Source organism: Lampris incognitus, chromosome 8 (genome assembly GCF_029633865.1).
Source record: "Lampris incognitus isolate fLamInc1 chromosome 8, fLamInc1.hap2, whole genome shotgun sequence".
Classification (NCBI taxonomy): Eukaryota; Metazoa; Chordata; class Actinopteri; order Lampriformes; family Lampridae; genus Lampris; species Lampris incognitus.
This window is the reverse complement of record NC_079218.1, coordinates 567,203-591,450: the sequence shown is the minus strand read 5'-3', so window position 1 is coordinate 591,450 and position 24,248 is coordinate 567,203. Positions and strand designations below refer to the sequence as shown.

The 24,248-nt window shown below is 47.6% G+C and overlaps 1 protein-coding gene across 3 annotated transcripts; it reads right to left on the bottom strand.

Moving 5' to 3' along the window:
- Positions 1-186: 186 nt before the first annotated feature.
- Positions 187-23,802, bottom strand: LOC130116892 (vasodilator-stimulated phosphoprotein-like). Of its 3 annotated transcripts, none has more exons than XM_056284985.1 (13): positions 23,566-23,802; positions 20,199-20,370; positions 17,398-17,575; positions 16,803-16,869; positions 16,259-16,613; positions 16,004-16,113; positions 15,744-15,792; positions 15,445-15,487; positions 14,484-14,526; positions 14,002-14,079; positions 12,663-12,732; positions 3,263-3,320; positions 187-1,468 (listed from the first exon to the last, which is right to left on the bottom strand). In XM_056284985.1, the coding sequence occupies exons 2-13, from the start codon at positions 20,334-20,336 to the stop codon at positions 1,419-1,421; spliced, it is 1,239 nt and encodes a 412-aa protein (XP_056140960.1). In that variant the 5' UTR covers positions 20,337-20,370; positions 23,566-23,802; the 3' UTR covers positions 187-1,418. The 3 variants fall into 3 exon arrangements, with proteins under 3 accessions (XP_056140960.1, XP_056140959.1, XP_056140961.1); XM_056284984.1 differs by lacking the exon at positions 23,566-23,802 and adding an exon at positions 23,480-23,543; XM_056284986.1 differs by lacking the exon at positions 23,566-23,802 and adding an exon at positions 23,382-23,403.
- Positions 23,803-24,248: the final 446 nt, after the last annotated feature.

Genomic DNA, 24,248 nt, shown 5'->3' with positions numbered 1-24,248 from the left:
AGCTAATATTCAAACCCAAGCTTTGATTTTAATCGAGCTGTCTTGTCTCCTCTCCGGGGGGTGGATCTTCAAAACCACAGGTCAGTACTATTGGGTCCTCTTCACAGTGACCCGGTGGTGGTGATGGGGTTCGGCCGAGTCCAAAACAGTATTTGAATATGAGGTTAATAGGCCAACTTTTTATTTTATCAGTGTAACATTTTTTCATGGCGCCCAAAACCCTGAGCAGTGCCCATGCTTCTTCGTGCTGAGACTTCATGTAACTCGCTCCAATGCTGTCCTCCACAGGATAAAACATTTGAAGCTAATGAACTGTCAAGAAAATACTGCACATTCAAGTACCTTTAAAATGACTTATATTGTTGCTCAGTAAAAGGTTATGCTATTTTGCTGGAGAGAGAATAACCCCCAGCCTACAGGAAAAGGCTTTATAGCCTGGGGGTTGGGTGTGGTTGGTTGGAGGTATGATAGATCATCCATATCAGACATATTTGTACCATAATAAAATCACAAATACAAGAAGCAGCTGGGCTGGTATAAAAGTCTTGGCAAGAGCATGTTTTACTTCTGGTAGTTCCTAAAGTAATGGCCATAATGTGAGGTGTGGAAAGATTTCAACAGAATCCCTCACCTTAATTTCCATATCTAATTTGATCGACTCAGAGCAAACAAAAGCACAATAGATTACAAGCATAAACCATGAGGGAAATTCCTGCAATGTGTTCCTACAGTCTTTAATGAAGAGTTTTGGATCAAGAGTACACTATTGTTCTACCACAGTTTGATATGGACGGTGGTTTTCCCTGAATCTTTGCACCAGTTATGCGAAACAACCTTTGTCTGTAAAATGTAAACAGAATGGTAGGGAGGAAGTAAAATGTTCCATTAGCCCTGACGCGTTGTTCTTTTTCTCTGTGGAAGGAAAATCCATGTCAAATTGCATGCCAACATGTTTGTCTTGCAAATCTGGTACGTCATGAAACAGGACCTTCTTCAAATCACTAGGGCCTGTGTTCAAATCTGGGATTACTATACTGCAGCCAGTCCCCTTGCTTTAATACATTGTCAACATTTATCATGGATTTTCACTTTCTGACATGGTTTATTCTGAATAATGAAAGCAAAGCAGTTATAAAAGCAATGCTTAGTTGGCAAACTGTAGCTTGCAGTTTGATGCAGCGTACCGTCTCATAAAAAAGACAGTAAAACATAATCAGAGTTGTTCTATGTACATTGGGAAACAAAACAAAAACAAAAACAAAAACGTGAAATGTTTAGGAGAGGGCTCTTACAAAGATCACAAAATCTGTGTATCTGTGTGTGTGAGAATAAGACTACTTCTAGAGGCTCATAATTATTCATGGCTGACCATTGCAGGATAATAAATTCACATTTTTCTCTTTATCCATTCTTGTGCTTCAGGAATCTTCAGTCTTTATATCTTCCCTTTGTAACGCCACCATCAGAGCTGAGGACACAGAGAAGAGCGCAATTTAGGCATCACAAGTCATATAATCAGCATTGATAGTGTAAACATTTTATGCATGATGGTAATTTTATACATTATGATAATAAACAACTTGAATTATTAATAAACACATCTAAAACTAATTGCAAAGTAAAACCAACTTGGTGTGGTTATGAAGAACACTTTATGTTCAACTTGGAAAAGAACATTTCTCTTGTAGCCTACATCCCCCTCTTGCAGTCCCTCCTGTTGATCCCTACCGAATTCAAAACCCAGAGCCGTGAGTTACAGCGCAACATCTCCGAGCCGTAAATCAGCTGTGCAGTCCAAGTCCTACCCTGTCCTCTGGGACAGCCAGGCGTTTTACAACCCCTACCCCGCATCATCCCACCTGACCCGGACCCCTCTGTCCGCTGGACCCACTCAAGGGATACGACACAGATGCCAGTCAACAAAACTGGCGTGAACCGCATGAGATGAATTCAATACACATCCGTCACCACTACCTTAATCCGTTATGTACACCTGTCATGTGGAGATGTTTTCTTTTCTTTTTCTATTACAAAGAAAGATCCTTGGAAAACAGGGATACTCGTTGCATTTTCTATCTGCATGCTGTAGCTTGAACCTTTGCATCCTCTGGTTGCTGGGAATGTTGTTGATCAAGCATTATAAACTTATTCCACCAGCTCAAGTATCTTATCTTAAGGCACTCTAGTCAGAAGGTCAGATAAATGCCTTGGCTATACTATAACTGTACTGAACACCAGTTGATTTTTGAGCATCATGGCATCACTATTTCACAAGTCTTAATAAGCATGGCCTAATTTCTTAGTACTAAAAGTGAATATTTCAAAATGTATTTACATTACAAAGACAAGTATCAGAGGAAAAAAAGACAGCGAAATGTGTTGGCATGCTGCTTCCTGCAGTGGCGCTGTCCAGCTCACTGCAGAAGCATGGCTGAGTGAGCATGTTGTGTACAAACTGAGCTCATATAATTTCATCAACACAAGCAGCTGGCCCAGGGTTTCCTGATGTTAAGGGTAAAGCATGTAGGCTGAGGCCTGACTGCAGCTTCCCGGGTTCAAATCTGGCCCTGGGACCTTCGCTGCATGTCTTTGTCATCTCTTTTCAGCCACCTCTACTGTCTTGTCTTCTTCTTCTTTCGGCTGCTCCCGTTAGGGGGCACCACAGTGGATCATCGTGGATCAGTGGATCATCTCTTCCTGTCCTCTGCATCTTCCTCTGTCACACCAGCCACCTGCATATCCTCCCTCACCACCTCCATAAACCTCCTCTTTGGCCTTCCTCTTCTCCTCTTCCCTGGCAGCTCCATATACAGCATCCTTCTCCCAGTATACCCAGCATCTCTCCTCCACACATGTCCACACCATCTCAATCTTGCCTCTCTTGCTTTGTCTCCAAACCGTCCAACCTGAGCTGTCCCTCTGCTCCTTCCTAACCCTGTCCTTCGCCACGCCCAACGAAAATCTACTGTCCCATCCAATAAAGGGAAAAGCAGGAAATAAAAAAGCAGCGGGCCTGCATCTAGGATACAACAACAAAAGATGGGATGGCATTCTGGGTTAGACTACTAGAGTCTACTACTGGAGTTGCTGTAGTGAACCTCTCAGGTGGCCCAGGTGAACAGAAAAACCTTTCTGCCTGAAGAGCCATGCTGAGCCTCAGCATGTGTGGGCAACAAAGCAACCCACCACCAATCAAATAGTGCCGATAGCAGTCCATCCTCAGACTCAGCCAGAATATGACAGTACACAGACTCAGACTCACCAGCTATGATCTCATCTTTGACCTGATGAAGCTCTTTTCTGACTTCTTCGAGGATGTCCTGTAAACACACAAAGCCCAGGTCACATGCAGGTGTACCGAGAGCTGTTGGCCTGCTAAAACCTGCTGACAAGTTTTTTCTTTTGTTTTTTCTTTTTCTTTTGTTTTTTTTTCTTTTTCCCTTTTTCTCCCCAATTCTATTCGGCCAATTACCCCACTCTTCCGAGCCGTCCCGGTCTCTGCTCCAGCCCCTCTGCTGATCCGGGGAGGGCTGCAGACTACCACATGCCTCCTCCCATACATGTGGAGTCACCAGCCGCTTCTTTTCACCTGACAGTGAGGAGTTTCACCAGGGGGGACGTAGTGCATGTGAGGATCACGCTATTCCCCCCAGTTCCCCCTCCCCCCCGAACAGGCGACCCGACCGACCAGAGGAGGCGCTAGTGCAGCGACCAGGACACATACCCGCATCCGGCTTCCCACCCGCAGACACGGCCAATTATGTCTGTAGGGACGCCTGACCAAGCCGGAGGTAACACGGGGATTTTAACTGGTGATCACTGTGTTGGTAGGCAACGGAATAGACCGCCACGCTACCCGGATGCCCGCTAAATCAGCTGAGAATTTAAACCAAACACAAATACAGATGCATCACTCAACTTCAACCAAATACAAATACCTGTTTAACACCCATTTAATACCTGGTTAGTACCCGTTTAATACCTATTTAATACCTGTTTAATACCTATTTAATACCTGTTTAATCCCTGTTTAATACCTATTTAATACCTGTTTAACACCCATTTAATACCTGGTTAGTACCTGTTTAATACCCGCTTAATACCTATTTAATACCTGTTTAACACCCATTTAATACCCGTTTAATACCCGTTTAATACCTGTTTAATACCTGTTTAATACCTGTTTAATACCCGTTTAATACCTATTTAATACCTGTTTAATACCCGTTTAATACCTATTTAATACCTGTTTAATACCCGTTTAATACCTATTTAATACCTGTCTAACACCAATTTAATACCTGGTTAATACCCGTTTAATACCTGTTTAATACCTGTTTAATACCTATTTAATACCCGGTTAATCCCTGTTTAATACCTATTTAATACCTGTTTAATACCTATTTAATACCTGTTTAATACCCGGTTAATCCCTGTTTAATACCTATTTAATACCTGTTTAATACCTGTTTAATTCCTGTTTAATACCTGTTTACTACCCGTCTAATACCTGTTTAATACCTATTTAATACCTGTTTAATACCTGTTTAATACCCGTTTAATTCCTGTTTAATACCTATTTAATACCTGTTTAATACCCGGTTAATTCCTGTTTAATACCTGTTTAATACCTGTTTAATACCTATTTAATACCCGTTTAATTCCTGTTTAATTCCTGTTTAATACCTGTTTACTACCCGTTTAATACCTGTTTAATACCTATTTAATACCTGTTTAATCCCTGTTTAATACCCGTTTAATTCCTGTTTAATACCTATTTAATACCTGTTTAATACCCGGTTAATTCCTGTTTAATACCTGTTTAATACCTATTTAATACCCGTTTAATTCCTGTTTAATTTCTGTTTAATACCTGTTTACTACCAGTTTAATACCTGTTTAATACCTATTTAATACCTGTTTAATCCCTGTTTAATACCCGTTTAATTCCTGTTTAATACCTATTTAATACCTGTTTAATACCCGGTTAATTCCTGTTTAATACCTGTTTAATACCTATTTACTACCCGTTTAATACCTGTTTAATACCTGTTTAATACCTATTTAATACCTGTTTAATAACCGTTTAACACCCATTTAATACCTGGTTACTGTTAGGGTTTGTGGAAGACCCCAAGCGCACGACACCAGACAGAGATGGGGTTAGCCGAAAACTGGCGTACTTTATTCCTTACGCGTACAAATAGTCAAACATAGGAAGGCCATGAGCGACAAGGAAAAAACGGAAAGTCCAAGGGGGAAAAAAACTCGCGGGTAATCCAAACGGGAACACGGCAGGATACTTCCACAGGGAAACCTTGCAAGGGAAAAACATGAACCAAGGGCTGGGATGAGTTCGGAGAGAAAAGGTCCGTGAGAGGAGAGTAGCCGCTACTGCGGGTGCGGGGAGGTTACAACACGAACTGACAATGGGCACGTGGGGGGCCACCAAATTTAAGCCCAGCCCTGATGACTAAGCCCGGCCCTGACGAGCCGATTGGCTGCCGGCGCGGGGTGGGCGGGCCACGGCGCGGGGTGAGCGGGCCACGGCGCGGGGTGGGCGAGCCATAACAGTACCCCCCCCTCCACGGGAGCCACCAGGCGACTTGCCCGGCTTGTCGGGATGGGAATGATGGAACTCAGTGAGCAGCCCAGGGTCCAGGATGAGCTGGCGGGAGACCCAGCTACGTTCCTCCGGACCGTAGCCCTCCCAGTCCACCAAATACTGGAATCCCCGTCCTCGGCGCCGGACGTCCAGCAGCCGGCGGACCTTCCACTGGGGGTGCCCATCCACGATCTCAGGGGGAGGCGGAGCCGGGGCCGGAGGCATCAGAGGACTGTGGGAGACAGGCTTAACCCGAGACACATGAAACACGGGATGGGTCTTCAAGGAAGCCGGAAGCTTCAGACTCACCGCCGCGGGGCTGAGAACCTTCCTGATCTCAAAGGGCCCGACAAACCGGGGGTTCAGCTTCTTCGCGGTGGACTGAAGTGGGAGATCCTTCGAGGACAGCCACACCCTTTGGCCTGGTTGGTACGTAGGTGCTGGGGACCGGCGTCTGTTGGCTCCCCGACTGGCGCGCTCAGCTGCCCGGAGCAGAGCAGCTCTGGTCACCTCCCAGACGCGACGACACCGGTTCAGATGGGCCTGCACGGAGGGAACCGCCACTTCCGACTCCTGCGCAGCAAAGAGAGGCGGCTGGTAGCCCAGGGACACCTCAAAAGGTGAGAGGCCGGTGGCAGAGCTGACCAGGGAGTTGATGGCATACTCGACCCAGGGGAGGAACCGGCTCCAGGAGCTGGGCTTCTTGGCGGCCACGCATCGGAAGGCAGACTCCACGCTCTGGTTCATCCTCTCTGTCTGTCCGTTAGTCTGTGGGTGATAGCCAGAGGAGAGACTAACAGAGGCACCCAACCCCTTACAAAAGGCCCGCCATACTTGGGAGACGAACTGGGGCCCTCGGTCCGAGACGACGTCCAGGGGAAGGCCGTGGAGACGGAACACGTGGCTCGTCAGGAGGTCCGCCGTCTCAGAAGCCGATGGGAGTCTGGGGAGGGCCACCAGGTGCACTCCCTTACTGAAGCGGTCCACCACTGTCAGGATCACAGTGTTACCCTGGGAGGGAGGCAGTCCCGAGACAAAATCCAACGCCACATGGGACCAGGGCCGGCTTGGAGTTGGGAGGGGCTGCAGCAGACCCGTGGGTGCCTGGTGAGAGGCCTTGCTGCGAGCACAGACGGAGCAGGTGCTTACGAAGTCCCTGACGTCGTTCCTCATGGTGGGCCACCAGAAACGCCGAGCCAGAAAGGTGAAGGTGCGGTGGACACCCGGGTGGCAAGCAAACTGACTGGCATGGCCCCACTGAGGAACCCGCGGCCGGGCTGCGTCCGGGACGAATAGGCGGCGTGGAGGGACGTGGCTCGGGGCGGGATGGGAGTGCAACACCTGCCTGACCACGGTCTCGATGCCCCAGGTAACCACGCCAACCACCCTGGCCTCAGGAAGGATGGGAGTCCGCTCCTCTGTAGCTGGCTCCCTCCTCGGGTGTTGTCGGGACAGGGAGTCTGCCTTCGTCTTGCGGGACCCGGGGCGATAAGTCAGCGTGAAGTCAAACCGACTGAGGAAGCTGGCCCACCGTGCCTGCCGACCATTGAGGCGCTTGGTTGCCCGGATGAACGTCAAGTTCCTATGATCCGTCCAGATGGTGAACGGCTGTTCCGCCCCCTCCAGCCAATGGCGCCACTCCTCCAGAGCAGCCACCACTGCCAGCAGCTCCCGGTTCCCGACATCGTAGTTCTCCTCGGCGGGGAGGAACCGGCGAGAGAAGAAGGCGCATGGGTGGACCTTCTGGTCAGACGCTGAGCGCTGGGAGAGGACAGCCCCCAACCCGGTGTCCGAAGCGTCCACCTCTACGATGAACTGCCTCTTGGGGTCGGGCTGGAGCAGGACTGGGGCGCTGGTGAACCTCTCCTTGAGGGACTGGAACACAGAGCGGGCAGCCGGGGACCAGATGAACGGCTGGGAGGGGGAGGTCAGCCTGGTGAGAGGTTCTGCCACGCGGCTGTAGTTCCGGATGAACCTCCGATAGAAGTTCGCAAACCCGAGGAAGCTCTGTAATTCCTTCCGTGATGTGGGATCGGGCCAGTCCACCACAGCCTGGATCTTGCGGGGGTCGGCCCGGGTCTGTCCCCTCTCAACGACGAAGCCCAGGTAGTCAACGGAAGAGGAATGGAACCGGCACTTCTCTGCCTTGACGTAGAGCCGGTTCCGGAGGAGACGTTCGAGTACCCGGCGGACATGCTGGACATGTTCCTCGAGGGTCCTGGAGAAGATGAGGATGTCATCGAGGTACACCACCACAAACTCGTCGAGCATGTCGCGGAGAATGTCATTCATGAGAGCCTGGAATACCGCCGGGGCGTTGGTGAGGCCAAACGGCATGATCAGGTACTCATAATGACCCCAGGGCGTCTTAAAGGCTGTCTTCCACTCGTCCCCCTTCCGGATCCGGACCAGATGATATGCACACCGGAGGTCCAGCTTAGTGAAGACTGTAGCCTGGGTGAGGGGCTCAAGGGTGGAGTTCACGAGAGGAAGGGGGTACTTGTTTTTGACGGTTATCTCATTGAGTTGGCGATAGTCAATGCAGGGTCGGAGGCCCCCGTCCTTCTTCTTCACGAAAAAGAATCCAGCTGCCACCTGGGAGGACGAGGGCCGAATTAGCCCCGCTGCCAAGGATTCGGAGATGTACTCGTCCATCGCAGCTTTCTCAGGGATGGTCAGACTGTACAGACGACGGCTGGGAAGGGGTGCCCCAGAGTGGAGGTCGATAGCACAGCCATAAGGCCGATGAGGAGGAAGAGATTGGGCCGGGTCTTGCTGAAAACCTCACCTAACTCGTGGTACTCAGGGGGTACAGAGGAGAGGTCGGGAGGCGGGGTACTAGGGGCACGTCGGGGGGATGGGGCCGGAGCAGCCTGGAGACATTGGGCATGACAGGAGGAGCTCCACTCCATGATGGTACCGGAGGCCCAGGCGATGTGTGGCTCATGCTGCACGAACCAGGGGCCCCCTAGGATCACAGGGACTAACGGGGACTGGATGATGTAGAACCGAAGTCTCTCCGCATGGTTACCTGCTATGGTGAGAGAGACAGGGTGGGTGCGTTGGGTGACGCTGGCCAGGCAGCGCTTGTCCAGCGCGAAGGCCTCCATGGGCTTCTCCAGCGTCTCTAGCGGGATGTTAGCCTGGGCAGCAAACTCCGAGTCCAGGAAACACTCATCAGCCCCCGAGTCGAGGAGTGCACCCACCGTGAGCCGCTGGTCAGCCCAGGCCAGGGTAACACTAACTAGATGGTTCTGTGGGGCAGGACGGCGGGAACAGGAAAGTCGCCTCACTAGGATCTCCCGGGGCCCCAGTGAGCCTAGTCTTTTGGCCGAGTGGGGCAGCCGCTGATCAGATGTCCCTTCTGGCCACAGTAGAGGCATTGACCCGCTTTGAACTGGGCCTCCCGTTCGGCTGGACTAAGGCGCGTGCGCCCCAGCTGCATAGGTTCCTCCCCCGTCGTGGTCTGGAGCGCGGGGGGAAAAACGGCCACAGGGAAAGTGGGGCGAACAGGAGTAGGGATCCTGTTAGGAGTGCTGGACAACTGGGGAATGGACGAGGATCCACGCAGGGCTCGCTCGCGCCTCCTCTCCCGGAGGCATCCGTCGATGCGGATGGCGAGCTTGATCAGGTCCTCGAGGGAGGTGGGCTCCTCCCGGGTGGCTAGCTGGTCCTTGACAGCCTCGCTGAGACCTCTCCGGAAGGTGACCCGAAGTGACCGGTCGTTCCAGCCGCTCTCAGCTGCGGCCAGCCTGAACTCCACCGAGTAGTCTGTGACACTGCCACTGCCCTGCTGGATACTGCTCAGCCGAGCACCAGGGTCCTGGCCACCGACTGGATGGTGGAAAACCTTCCGTAGTTCCGCCTCAAAGGCCTCGTAGGTGAGGCAGAAACCGGCCTTCATGGACCAGGAAACAGTGGCCCACTGAGCTGCTCGGCCTGTGAGCAGGTTGGTCACGTAAGCGACCCGGGCGGCATCAGACGTGAACATGCTGGGTTGGTGCAGGAAGACCAGCTCACACTGCATGATGAACGTGGCACAGGTCTCAAAGTCGCCATCAAACGGTCGTGGGCTGGAGAGGCAGGGCTCCCGGGGAACTGGGTTGAGCCCCACAGGGTTAACCTGGGCCGCGGGCCAAGGGGGCGGGTTACCCACGACTCCAGGGGCAGGCTGGCCCGGCGGCTGGATGGTGAGAGCCGATGGTTTGCAACTGCCGCAGGATCTCTGCTTGTTGGCTCGCCAACGCCGCCTGCTGGCTCGTTAGGTTACCCACACAGGCCTGGAGGGGCGGGACTCGAGTCTGAAGATCTCTCCCCGCGGCGGAGGCCGCCTCTAGCTGCTGGGTGTGGGAGTTAGTCAGTTGGATCTGTTCGATGAGAGCCGCTCGAAGCGTGCTGGCCGGTACGCTCTCCGTGTCGGCTGGGGTCGTCATGGTCAGTTCGTATTGTTAGGGTTTGTGGAAGACCCCAAGCGCACGACACCAGACAGAGATGGGGTTAGCCAAAAGCTGGCGTACTTTATTCCTTACGCGTACAAATAGTTAAACATCGGAAGGCAATGAGCGACAAGGAAAAAACGGAAAGTCCAAGGGGGAAAAGGCTCGCGGGTAATCCAAACGGGAACATGGCAGGATACTTCCACGGGGAAACCTTGCAAGGGAAAAACATGAACCAAGGGCTGGGATGAGTTCGGAGAGAAAAGGACCGTGAGAGGAGAGTCGCCGCTACTGCGGGTGCGGGGAGGTTACAACACGAACTGACAACGGGCACGTGGGAGGCCACCAAACTTAAACCCGGCCCTGACGAGCCGATTGGCTGCCGGCGCGGGGTGGGCGGGCCACGGCGCGGGGTGGGCGGGCCACGGCGCGGGGTGAGCGAGCCATAACAGTTAGTACCCGTTTAACACCGGTTTAATACCTGTTTAATACTCGTTTAACACCCATTTAATACCTGGTTAGTACCCGTTTAATACCTGTTTAATACCCGTTTAATACCCATTTAATACCTGTTTAATACCCGTTTAATACCCATTTAATCCCTGGTTAATACCCATTTAATACCTGTTTGACACATGCTTAATCCCTGTTTAATACCCATTTAATACCTGTTTAATACCCGTTTAATACCTGTTTAATACCTGTTTAATACCCATTTAATCCCCGTTTAATCCCTGTTTAATACCTATTTAATACCTGTTTAATACCTGGTTAATACCTGTTTAATACCCATTTAATACCTGTTTGACACATGTTTAATCCCTGTTTAATTCCCGTTTAATTCCTGTTTGCTACCCATTTAATACCAGTTTAATACCTGTTTAATGCCCGTTTAATACCCGGTTAATTCCTGTTTAATACCCGTTTAATACCTGTTTAATGCCCGTTTAATACCTGTTTAATACCCATTTAGTACCCGTTTAATACCTGTTTAATACCCGTTTAATACCTGTTTAATACCCGTTTAGTACCTGTTTAATACCAGTTTAATACCCGTTTAACACCCATTTAATACCTGGTTAGTACCGGTTTAATACCTGTTTAATACCCGTTTAATACCTGTTTAATACCTGTTTAATACCTGTTTAATTCCTGTTTAATACCTGTTTAATACCCGGTTAATTCCTGTTTAATATCCGTTTAATTTCTGTTTAATACCTGTTTAATACCTGTTTAATACCCATTTAATCCCTGTTTAATACCCGTTTAATCCCTGTTTAATACCCATTTAATACCTGTTTAATACCTGTTTAATACCTGTTTAATGCCTGTTCAATTCCTGTTTAATACCCGTTTAATTTCTGTTTAATACCTGTTTAATTCCTGTTTAATACCCGTTTAAAACCTGGTTAATGCCCGTTTAATACCTGTTTAATATCCGCTTAATACCTGTTTAATACCCGTTTAGTACCTGTTTAATTCCTGTTTAATGCCCGTTTAATACCCGGTTAATTCCTGTTTAATGCCCGTTTAATACCCGGTTAATACCTGTTTAATACCGGTTTAGTACCTGTTAATACCTGTTTAATACCCGTTTAGTACCTGTTTAATACCAGTTTAATACCCGTTTAATATCTGTTTAATTCCTGTTTAATGCATATTTAATACCTGTTTAATTCCTGTTTAATTCCCGTTTAATATCCGGTTAATTCCCGTTTAATACCCGTTTAATTTCTGTTTAATACCCGTTTAATACCTGTTTAATTCCTGTTTAATACCCGGTTAATTCCTGTTTAATACCCGTTTAATTCCTTTTTAATAGCCGTTTAATTCCTATTTACTACCCATTTAATACATGTTTAATTCCTGTTTAATACCCGTTTAATTTCTGTTTAATACCTGTTTAATACCGTTTAATTTCTGTTTAATACCCGGTTAATTTCTGTTTAATTTCTGTTTAATACCCGTTTAATTTCTGTTTAATACCCGTTTCATTCCTGTTTAATACCCGTTTAATTCCTGTTTAATACCCGTTTAATTCCTGTTTACTACCCATTTAATACCTGTTTAATACCTGTTTAATTTCTGTTTAATACCCGTTTAATACCTGTTTAATACCCGTTTAGTAACTGTTTAACACCAGTTTAATACCCGTTTAATTTCTGTTTAATACCCGTTTAATACCTGTTTAATACCCGTTTAGTACCTGTTTAATACCCGTTTAATACCTGTTTAATACCCGTTTAATTTCTGTTTAATACCTGTTTAATACCCGTTTAATTTCTGTTTAATACCCGTTTAGTACCTGTTAATACCTGTTTAATACCCGTTTAGTACCAGTTTTTTACCCGTTTAATATCTGTTTAATTCCTGTTTAATGCACATTTAATACCTGTTTAATTCCTGTTTAATACCCGTTTAATTTCTGTTTAATACCTGTTTAATACCGTTTAATTTCTGTTTAATACCCGTTTAATTGCTGTTTAATACCCGTTTAATACCTGTTTAATACCCTTTAATACATGTTTAATTCCTCTTTAATGCACATTTAATACCTGTGTAATACCCGTTTAATACCCATTTAATACCTGTGTAATACCCGTTTAATACCCATTTAATACCTGTTTAATTCGTTCCATATCTGGTCCTTCACTTGTTGCACCATCTGAGTTTGTCCTCTGTTGCTTTATCCTGGGGAAAGAATGATTCACCTTTAACCTTTGACTAACTAGGCCAATGCATCTGAGATCATGAAAGTCTTTTCGAAGGCACAGTTGGCCCTGTCAGCAGCTGCATATATATATATATATATATATATATATATATATATATATATATATATATATATATATATATATATATATAGCGTTTTTTTTCCGGAAACCGTCAATGGTGTTGATAAAAGTGCTGAACTAATGGGGAATATCAACATAGATGTAGGGGAATTTTTTTTTACTACATAGCAGTACAAGCTCGTTTTGTCGTGACACACTCATCAGCTTCCAATGTGATTCAGCAAAGAAGAAAAGTTGTTTTCCTGCATCTATCTTGATACACACACACACACACACACACACACACACACACACACACATATATATATATATTATCGTCATGAGACAAGACAGAGACAAGAGTGAACACATTTCATAAAAACTACTACACAACAAGAGAACGTGAGAGGGAGAAAACATTCCACAGGCAGAAGCCAGAGCAGAAGCAAGGACAAATCATCATTTGGTGTGTCGTTCATCATCTAAGAACGACTTTGTGTAGTAGGAGTAACTTCCGAACTTCAGACTGCACCTGTTCCAAGTGTTAAGAGCCGAGCAGCAGAAACCGTGGAGCCTGCGGACTAAAGATGAGGGAAATGGGGAGAAGCAGGGGCACGTACCACTGTATACCAAACTGCTGAGTATCAAGGAACCCCACCCTCGCTACGCTTACGCTCTCACAAAAATGACAAAATATTTTCCCACTTTCTCTCCCCAATTGTATCTGGCCAATTACCCCACTCTTCCGAGCCGCCCTGGTCTCTGCTCCACCCCCTCTGCTGATCCGGGGAGGGCTGCAGACTACCACATGCCTCCTCCCATGCATGTGGAGTCACCAGCCGCTTCTTTTCACCTGACAGTGAGGAGTTTCACCAGGGGGACGTGCCGCGTGGGAGGATCACGCTATTCCCCCCAGTTCCCCCTCCCCACTGAACAGGCGCCCCGACCGACCAGAGGAGGCGCTAGTGCAGCGACCAGGACACATACCCACATCCGGCTTCCCACCCGCAGACACGGCCAATTGTCTATAGGGACACCGGACCAAGCCGCAGGTAACACAGGGATTCGAACCGGTAATAAAATACTGACTTTTCCATGTTACTGTGAAGCACATACAAAAGCACACGTGTGGTTAACAGAGGCAGTGCTGTGGCAGGATGGATGAGGATGGTGGAAACGGAGGTACCTGGAGGCTGGACTGGAGGTGGGAGAGCTTATGGGACTGAGGTTGACAGGCCTTTGACTGCTTGATGTGGGTTTGGGCCTGTTTCAAAACATACGAATCCTTTGAGACTGCTACTTTGAACTATGACATGTTTGTATGTTAATGGGTTAGGTATTCAAATGCACTGTGGAAATCTAGCCTGAAGAATGGCTTGATCATGACTATTGATCCTGACTATTGATCATGACTACTGATCATGACTATTGATCCTGACTATTGATCATGACTACTGATCATGACTATTGATCCTGACTATTGATCATAACTACTGATCATGACTATTGATCATGACTACTGATCATGAATATTGATCATGACTATTGATCATAACTACTGATCCTGACTATTGATCCTGACTACTGATCATGACTACTGATCCTGACTATTGATCATGACTATTGGCAACACGAGGATGCAGTTGTGTTTGTGTGCTGGGCTCCTACCTCGGCATGGTGGCTGACTTTTCTGTGGGTTTTCCAAGGGTTGCTGGTGATCAAAGCAGTACAATGTACCATATGAGAACATGGTCACAGAATGAAATTCTACCAAGGTGGGGATCGTGTGTACATATATTCTTTCTGTATGTGTGTGTTTGTGTGTCTGCATGTAAAATTCATTCAAACTTGCCATGTTGTGGTGTAAGGACTTGTGTGCTCAGTAATACACCACATCGAGGAATTTTCCAGCAATGAGATAATGTAACCAGTAGTGATGACAGCGTTACACTATGGATTCTATAGCCAATTAACTCAGTTGCACAATTAATGAATCATACACACTATTAAATGTCCGTTTCTTTTTGATGTCACATTCACACATGCCACATTCTTTTTCTTTTTTGGATTTTCCCCCCCTTTTTCTCCCCAATTGTACTTGGCCAATTACCCCACTCTTCCAAGCCATCCTGGTCTCTGCTCCACCCCCTCTGCTGATCCGGGGAGGGCTGCAGACTACCACATGCCTCCTCCCATACATGTGGAGTCACCAGCCGCTTCTTTTCCCCTGACAGTGAGGAGTTTCACCAGGCGGACGTAGCACGTGGGAGGATCACGCTATTCCCTCCAGTTCCCCGTCCCCCCAAACAGGTGCCCTGACCAACCAGAGGAGGCGCTAGTGCAGCGACCAGGACACATACACACATCCGGCTTCCCACCCACAGACAAGGCCAAGTGTGTTTGTGGGGACTCCCAACGAAGCCGGAGGTAACATAGGGATTCGAACTGGCGATCCCCGTGGTGGTAGGCAACGGAATAGACCGCTATGCCACCTGGACGCTCTAGTGTCACATTTTTATATGACTGCTTGGACAAAGAATAAATAATTAGACCTATACAAGAGGAACACTATTATTTCTTGGGTTGGATGACGATCGTGCAGAAGGGGCAGAAGACGAGACTCGCTCACCTCCCAGTCCACAAGGCTTCGATCCTGAAAGCTCTGCATTCTCCTGCAAATGAAAGACATAACACTTACAATTCAGTCTCAACTCCCGTCTTTGGACTAACACATAGCACACTTACTTCAATGAGGCAGACACACAGCTGAGAGAATTTAGAGCTTCAGAACAGAAACAAACCAGATGAACAAACAACACGTTTATGCTGAGGTTTACACATTGAAAGTATTATTTCTGGTGTCATCGGACTGTACAGATTTGATTTGAGCTCCATCAATGATCGTTGATGGGACACTCAGATACTCACATTGCTAGGTTCATGCTTTTTTGCTGCTGGGATGTCTGCAGCTTTCCTCCTATAAGATGATGAAGAGTTGCAAGGCAAGTATTCAGACCCTGTGGTTAGCCTCAGCAACCACTTCCATGATCACAAACAAAGACGATCAAAATCCTGTACCTACTGACTAAACACGACACATCCTGCTTTGCTAACACAGATTTTTAAGTTCGTATGCCCACAGATCATCACGGTCTCATGACCGGCCTCACCCACAACCGTTAACTTACCGCCTAGCCAGGATAGCACTCATCTCTCCCATTAACCCTCCCCCTCCTCCACCTCCACCCCCCGATGATGAGGCTGGTTTAGGTGCTGGGGCTGATGCTCCACCCTCATCCTGGACTCACAGACAGACAGACAGACAGACAAACAGGAACACTGTGCGGTCACCCTAAGCCACAATGCTTCAGAAGCCATTTCAAAACATCATCACTCTAAAACCCTGTGAAACGCAGACTTCTGAGCACTCTGAAGACTATTACCTTGCCCACTTTACGCAGTTTGGCTCCTGCTAGGGCAGAAGCCAGACCTGCAGCCCCACCTCCTCCTCCTCCATCTCCGCCACCCTCACCACCTCCACCGCTAGGTGGAGGAGGTGGTGGGGGTGGAGGAGGAGGAGGCGGAGCCGGGCCTCCAGTGGGAGGTGGGGGTGCAGCCGGTGGTGTAGCCGGTGGTCCAGAGCTACAGGGGGAAGGTGCTGGACTTGGAGGCGGCAGTGGAGCCGGGGGAGGGCCTGGGGGTGGTGGGGGACCACCAGGAGGTGCTGGTGCGGCTTTGGCCTGTTTCTCTCTCTCCAGATGCTCTCTCTCCTGTTGCTCCTGCCTCTGCTGCTCTAGTCTGGAGGAATAAGGAGAAAATTGTGTGTTGGTGGGCGAGCTGAGGTTAAATAGTTGCATAAATTACACAAATGAAGACACGCATACTGGTGGTGGTGAGACATTCTTTGTATCTCAGCATCTGACTGGCCCAATGACACTTGTGTGGAATCTGAAAACAGTACCAATACCAAAGAACTGAGAATGGTACCTCCTCTGATGTTCCAACTCTTCTGAGGAGGGTCCATTCTGAACAGGACTGGGCAGAGACGGATGACCTAAGGAGAGAGGAAAGGTGCTGTTTCATAAAACTCACTTCAGGCCACATTACTTAAACAATGTCGGAACATTTTCCAACACATTAATAGGAATACAGCTAATTAATTACACATTAAAAACAGAAAAACACAAAATCTACTGATATCAGAATAATGAAAAAAAAATCAACACAGATTCTATCCAAATTTGAAAAATCACAGCCAAGAGTAATGCATACTCGAGGCATGAGCCCATGAGCCCTCTGCCGCTCTCCCTGAGGTTTCTTCCTATGTTTTCTCCCTCATAAAGGTTTTGCAGGGGGTTGTTCCTTATCCGATGAGAGGGTCTAAGGACAGGATGTTGTGTTGTTGTAAAGCCCACTGAGGCACATTTGTAATTTGTGATACTGGGATACACAAATACAATTGACTTGACTTGACTTAAGGAAAACTATTTGTGGTTGCAAATCATTGCAAAAAGCTGACCCCATCAACTGAATAAAAGCACTTTACAGAGTGTGACCTGGACCCGGTAGGCCTCATACTCACCTGCGTCAGCCTGTGTGAGCGCCTGTAATGCATGCGTCAAAGTGTTGGCGAAGAGGGAAGCATCCTCCTTACTACCAAAGTTCAGCCCCCACACCTGCCTGGCATCCCGCCACTGGTGGAACGTTGGTGTGGCTTCGTTGTACTTCAGCCCTTTGAAAATTGGGGAGTTGATCACCACCTGATATGGGGAAACAGGAAGAAAGGGAATAATTGCTGAATTTAGATTGTGGAGGAAGGCTGTGGATTAACTTCACTTTTCCAGTCTTGTCATTATTTTTGACTCAGCTGACAATGACACTTAAAGTCCACAAGGTGGTGTCCACACTGCATTGCTCAAAAGGAGCATAGTCAATGGTATTTGTTCCACCCTCTTAATCATCCCCGCGAGGCGGATAACCTGGATTACGTTTGGTCGCACATGTGTCCGTGGGTCCGTGTGTGTGCGCGTCTGTGTGTGTCCATGGCTAATCTTCCATACCTGTCCCATTTCCCTTACATGGGGATCAACAGCCCATAAAAAACATTTCTGCCCCAACTGTACTTGACCAATTACCCCACTCTTCTGAGTCGTCCCGGTCTCTGCTCCACCCCCTCTGCTGATCCGGGGAGGGCTGCAGACTACCACATGCCTCCTCCCATACATGTGGAGTCACCAGCCGCTTCTTTTCACCTGACAGTGAGGAGTTTCACCAGGGGGACGTAGCGTGTGGGAGGATCAGAGGAGGCGCTAGTGCAGTGACCAGGACACATACCCTCATCTGGGTTCCCACGGGACGTCCAACCAAGCTGTCGGTAACACGGGGATTCAAACCGGTGATCCCCGTGTATGTAGGCAACGGAATAGCCCGCTACACTACCTGGACGCCCCAGCCTAAACTAAAACATTTTTTGTGCAGTTACGACTGTGGGATGAAGAAACTCTCTTGGTTTGTGGTGATTCAAAACGTTTGCTGTCGCTACCGCCGCTCCCTCTCTTCATTCTTGTATGTGTGAGGCATGCACACAAGTCAATGACAAATAAAGCTGCCTAAGTCTAACTCATTCACTCTCTAGCTCGCTCCACCAATGCTGCTCTGTCGCTTGCCCGAGCTAAGTCAACCGTGCGCATGCACGACTAACATCTATGGTTGACTCGGATCAAGCAGCGACGTGATCAGAGATTATTATTAGAATTTTGATAATCAAAAGAATGCAGTTATCTAGGTTGCAGTCAAAACAGGAATTGTATATTCTTGCAGCTGCCCCATCTGAGTCAACCGTAGAGTTTAGTCGTGCATGCACGAGCATTTACCCAGCATCAGTATAGCGTGACGATCACGAATGACTAGACTCGCTAGCCCATTGGCTAACAAGTCGGACCCTTTCGTCGACTGGTTAACGTAGTCGCCCGTGGTGCGGAACAGGGGCGTAACCAGGGGTGGGCCTGGCCTGTCACAGGACCACCCTTTTCGAGCCCAGGCCCACCCAATCACGCTGGCTTACAAGCACGTAGGCCGGCCCCTTTTACATACGTAGAACCGCAAAATCTGAGCGCGCATACCATCACGCCCTGTATTTTCCACTGCTGCTAGCTAGCCAATAGCCAACAGTTAGCCATAACTTATGGAATGGCGAAACAAAGTTCAATCTTCCGCTTTTTTAAAAAGCCACGGATGGAGGAGGAGAAAGCACACCTGCTCCAGCACCGACTGAGCCGCCCAATGAGAGTGAGATACCGCCGGAGAGAAGGACAGAGGAGGCTACAGCTTCTCCGTTGCAGGCAGCTTCTCCTCCCCCCTCTGACGACGGCGAGACGATTCCCTTGACCATGCCACCGCCGCCAGATGTGTCTGCTGTGGATGAGCCACCCTCGCAGCCTAAATTAGTGTTCCCCGCAACACATTACTGCTGTAATGTGATGAATTTGCGTCTTGTTTGAAGGATTATTGCTGGAAAATTTTGGTCCACACATTTTCACTCAGGCCCACCTAAAAAAATATTCCTGGTTACGCCACTGGTGCGGAAGACCCGGGTTCGCTTCCCGGCTGCCCCTGAATTCGCTACATTGGTGTCAGAAGTGGGATGGTGAGACGGCGAGGCCATTGGAAGCGCGTGCGCCCACAGGCATGAGGAGCTGATATGCTGAAGAGGGGGGATAGTGGGGTCGGACCCTTTAGTTGACTGGTTAGCGCAATGGCGCGGGACCCGGGTTCACTTCCCGGCTGTCCCCTGAATTCGCTACAATACTATGAAAATAAAGACAGGGTTAGGGTCAGACCAAAGGGTCGCATAGCAAACCTTTTGTTTTCGGGAAGTGCACGTTCATATTAGACCTGTTACATTCTTGCAAGAGGCCACCCAGGAGGCTGCGGATCCACGGGCTGTCAGGCGACACGTTTGTATTGGGTAGAGATTGTAGCTTGAATGCTGCATATGAAAAAACTTATTTTTTTTTTGCATATTTCCCATTCAATCGACTGGGTGCTGAGAAAAAGTCTTATAATGTCATTAAGTCTTATAAAGGCTTATAATGTCATTAAGTCTTATAAAGGCTTATAATGTCATTAAGACAGAAGCGTTCTTGTACAGAAGGAAGACTTGCTTTTAATGGCACCGTATCTGTGTATGAATAAAACTGTATGCATACTTGTATGCACATGACAGCAAAAGTCAGTGTATACAAATGTAATTATTATTATTACTATTATTATTATTATTATGATTTGTGCCCCATGAAAAGTGTCTAGGTCTGGCTGACAGAAAAGGTGTATCGGGTGTAAGTGTGAATCTTTGTTTTTGTGAATGCCGTCTTGGTGGTGTACCTGCTGGTCCGCCTGCATCTTGCGGCCCACTATCCGGAAGGTGTTGGCCACAGAGTTGTGAAAGATTTGGACGCGGCTGTAGACTGGACTCTCAGACCCCGCTGGCACCCAACGTTTTTTTGTGTCATCATACACCATGATGGTCGCCCGCACCTGGCAGATGCTGGACTCACTGATGGAGAACAGGAGAAGAGAAATAGAAAAGTAGATAAGAGAACGAGAAGGAGGAAGAGGATATTTGAGGCAGAGATGAAGTGTGATATGCAGGATATGAAGAAAGACTGAGATAAGTTAGATGGTACTGCAGAATAACAGGAAAAACTAGAAGAGTGCACTCCGGAGAATGCGGATTATACGAGGCGCAGTCGAGACACTTCAGTGAATGGGGTGCTTTAAATAATGCATACACCTAACAATTTCTATTCCGGAAACACATCAGATAAACTTGTTTTTGTCCACTGGGTCGGAATGCGTTCTCATTGCAAACAATCTGCTCCAGGGTTCGTTTGGAAGCAAGCCGAGACCACCCTTTCTTGGCGATCTCGGCCCACTTGTCTTGTCCCACATCCGAGGGCAATTTCTATTGTAGCAAATTCAGGGGGCAGCTGGGAACCATCGTCACAGTCGGGAAGCGAACCACTCAACTAAACGGTCCGAACCGTTAGCCAAGGGCTGGCGAGTCCAGTCATCCGCGGTCGTTCCACCATGTGCACATGGCGGCGCGCTGGACCCAGCGGCTACAGCGGCTCCCTGCTCAGTGCTATGTGTTCTTTGTTATTTATATTGCAGCGAATTAGGGGGGCAGCCCGGGAACCGCCGCCACAGTCGGGACGCGAACCCATGTCTCCCACGCCGCAAGCAACAACGTTAACCAGCCGACTAAAGGGTCCGACCCGTTAGTCAAGGACCAACGTTTCTACTTATCCGTGCACGTTACAGTATTGTAGCGAATTCGGGGGGCAGTCCGGGAACCGCCACAGCCGGGACGCGAACCCGTATCGCCCCCACTGCGGGAGACATCGCTAACCGCTCGATTAAAGGGTCAGACCCGTCAGTCAAAGACCAACGTGTCTGCTTATCCAGAGCCCTAGAAAGAGAGAGTTACGTCAACTCCGTAGACGTCAATGGGCCAATTATTTAACAGCAATGGCGGATCGTGGGAGCCCCGGATAGTTCCAAACAGTGCGACCCGGGGCAACAGGATTTCTATGGCGAAGGTATTTTTCTCGCATTAATCTAAGGTTAATTTACAGGTAAGCAGCTACAGTTGACATTTTAATGATGACCATTTTACAAGCACGTTTGAATCAAATTAACGATGTAATTTAAAGCGTGACAGCTCGTCAATGTTCCTACACATGCGCATAGAATATGTGTCACGTTGGAATATATCTATATCTATATATAAATGTAACAATCTGAAAATATTGGTCAGTAGTTACCAGAAATCGCGGCTAAGTAGTTCATTTAAATGACCTGCAAGCTTCGTTTGGAACTATTCGGCGGCTACATGAACCACGTGACCCTCTCGCGTTCTGACCCCTCACTGACGCAACTCTCTCTTTCTAGGGCTCTGCCCCCCTCCTTCGGGAAGCTTCAGCCTATCAACTCCCTCACGCATCTGGGCGCACGCGCTTCCAGTGACCTCACTGTCTCACCATCCCACTTCTGACACCAATGTAGCGAATTAGGGGGGCAGTCTGGGAACCGTCGCCACAACCGGGACGCGAACCCGTGTCTCCCATGCGTGATTTTTTTCCGTACCCGTATTCGTACCCATTTTCAACGAGTACTAATCAATCAGAGGCAGAGTTCCCGGAAAACGGGTACGAAAAAAATCACGCGTTAGCTCCCATCCAACTTCCTCGCCTCGCTCTCGTTCTTCTTCTGTCCCATTATAGCAGTCCTTCTCGGCAATCCATTTTTTCACAGTGCCACCCAGTGGTGATGGGATGTAATGTCCACAAACACAACAGGGTCGTGTGTCACCGTGCCCAAAACGACGACGAGTGGTCAGTAGACTAGAAAAGTGCTGTTGCAATGCAGTCTATGGACCATTTACCATCCAGCAAATTAGAGGATACACACAGTTCCGTTTCATCTATATACATATAGGAACCCAGCCCCACAGAACTTTGTTGTTGTTTTTTTGCGCCTTTTGTATGAAATCCACTTCCTGTATTCACCCAGACTAACATTTACACAGTTATGCAGTTTAACTGGTTAACATGTAACCAGATCTATGCAAGAGTACCACAGGTTTTCAAAAATGGCCTCAATTGTACATGTATGATATGAATGCAATGATCTTGCACATTTGCACATTGGGAAGACAGTGATTTGTACATCACACAGTGAAAACTATTGTTGTCCTGACACCCAGTCACAGATGATAAAAAAGGCCTCAGATGGTTGCATGTTTCTTGAGGTGAGATCTATGTCAAATCTTTACTTCCTCCTCCAGAATTTTCACACTTCCTATGTTGGCCACAACACTGCCTAATATGGAAGTACTCTCGGGGGTGATTCGGTGCACCTGGCAGCCATACCAATTGCAGAAACACGATTCACGATTTTAGATTTCTGAGGTGACATTTCACATCTACTGTACAATGAATTGCTTGCATGTAGCGAATGGTAAATTATTTTGCATTTTTGCATGAGAAGGTAAGACATGCAAATGCAATGGTAATATGGCATCATTAGCTTTTCTAGAAGGATTGATATTACAAGTGTCGATTACAGGTAAAAACTGATCCTTCATCTTTGGCTCACAGATTAGAGGGCAGCCTTGTATGTGCATGATGAAAGTTAGTACAGTGCGGGCTATTTAATGGGGTCAAATAATCCATTATTTTAGACCTACGTGAGTATTAAAAATCAGTTAGCAGTTTACTCACTCTGTGTGAAAACTCAAATGAGACACCAAAGCTTTTTAGACAATACATGAAATGTATTCATAAATATAGAATTTATGAATACATACATACACCGAACAGAAACATATATTTCTGTTCAGTATGATATATTCAGTCCTGCACATGTTAATACAGGTACTATAATTAAACAGCATAACTGATGAGTAAATTAACACTATTGTAACTGGAAAGAGTTTAAATTATCATTATCTGCATTATGCGAGGTGTGAGAACATCTTCCTTCTCCTTATCACGTTTTTCTTACCTGAAGCTCCATTTTATGCTCTCAGTAGTTTATACTATCAATAGTGAAACCAAAAAGGATGTACAGTCATAGTCCACCTTCATCAGCAAGCTACTCACCTCATATTCCAGCTGCAGCCTGAATGCTAAAATTAATTGACACTTGTTCGACACAAAGTTAACCTACATCTGTTGCTTTTCATCACCTTGAATCGCTTCCTCTTCCGTTAGTTCCTCCTCCCTCGATCTAAGCTCTCTTTCTCCACTCTTCTCTGACAAACTACAGCAGCCTCATCTACCACCCCTTCCTCCCATGCTGTTGTCATTTTCTTTTACTCAGTCCTTCTCGGTTTTCCCATCTCATGCTTCCATTCTTTGTAATAGTTGTGTCTGTGTGGGGCAGGAATTGTTTTCGGCACAGTGGGTGCCCGTTCTGCACTCACACCGTGTATTTGCATGCATGTGCAGACACATGTCTGTGTGTGGAGCCAGAGTGCAGTCTGCACCGTGTGTGTGCGCGTGGTTGCACACTGTCCATGAGCCTTTGCAGGATTGTTTAGACTCGCCACAATACAGTTCTTCAGTGCCTGTTTTGCTGTGGTTGTACGATGGGACTTGTAAGATAAAGCTAGCTAGTGTTGTGCCAGTGTAAGGGGGGGGGGGCTGAGCCTAGATATCAACTCCATATGACAATCATAGGCTACTTAAAACAGAACAGATACCTTGGTTTCCAATAACTGAGCCCACACAAAACCGTTCAGCCTGCTGCTGTTTCAGTTGGAGCCCAGGGTCTTATGTAAGAGACCACTGCACATTAGTGTTTTGAACGATTTTAGTAATGTATAAGGCTGTTAAACAGCTGGGTTAATGAGTACCAGATGAAGTATGG

What these genes read in the sequence shown, in the direction of transcription:
- LOC130116892 (XM_056284984.1), bottom strand. An exon ending in AGTGCTATCCTGGCTAGGCG is followed by an intron (nt 15,793 to 16,003) that starts GTAAGTTAACGG and finishes ATCATCTTATAG; the next exon opens with GAGGAAAGCTGCAGACATCC. An exon ending in AAGTCAGCCACCATGCCGAG is followed by an intron (nt 14,080 to 14,483) that starts GTAGGAGCCCAG and finishes GTTTTGAAACAG; the next exon opens with GCCCAAACCCACATCAAGCA.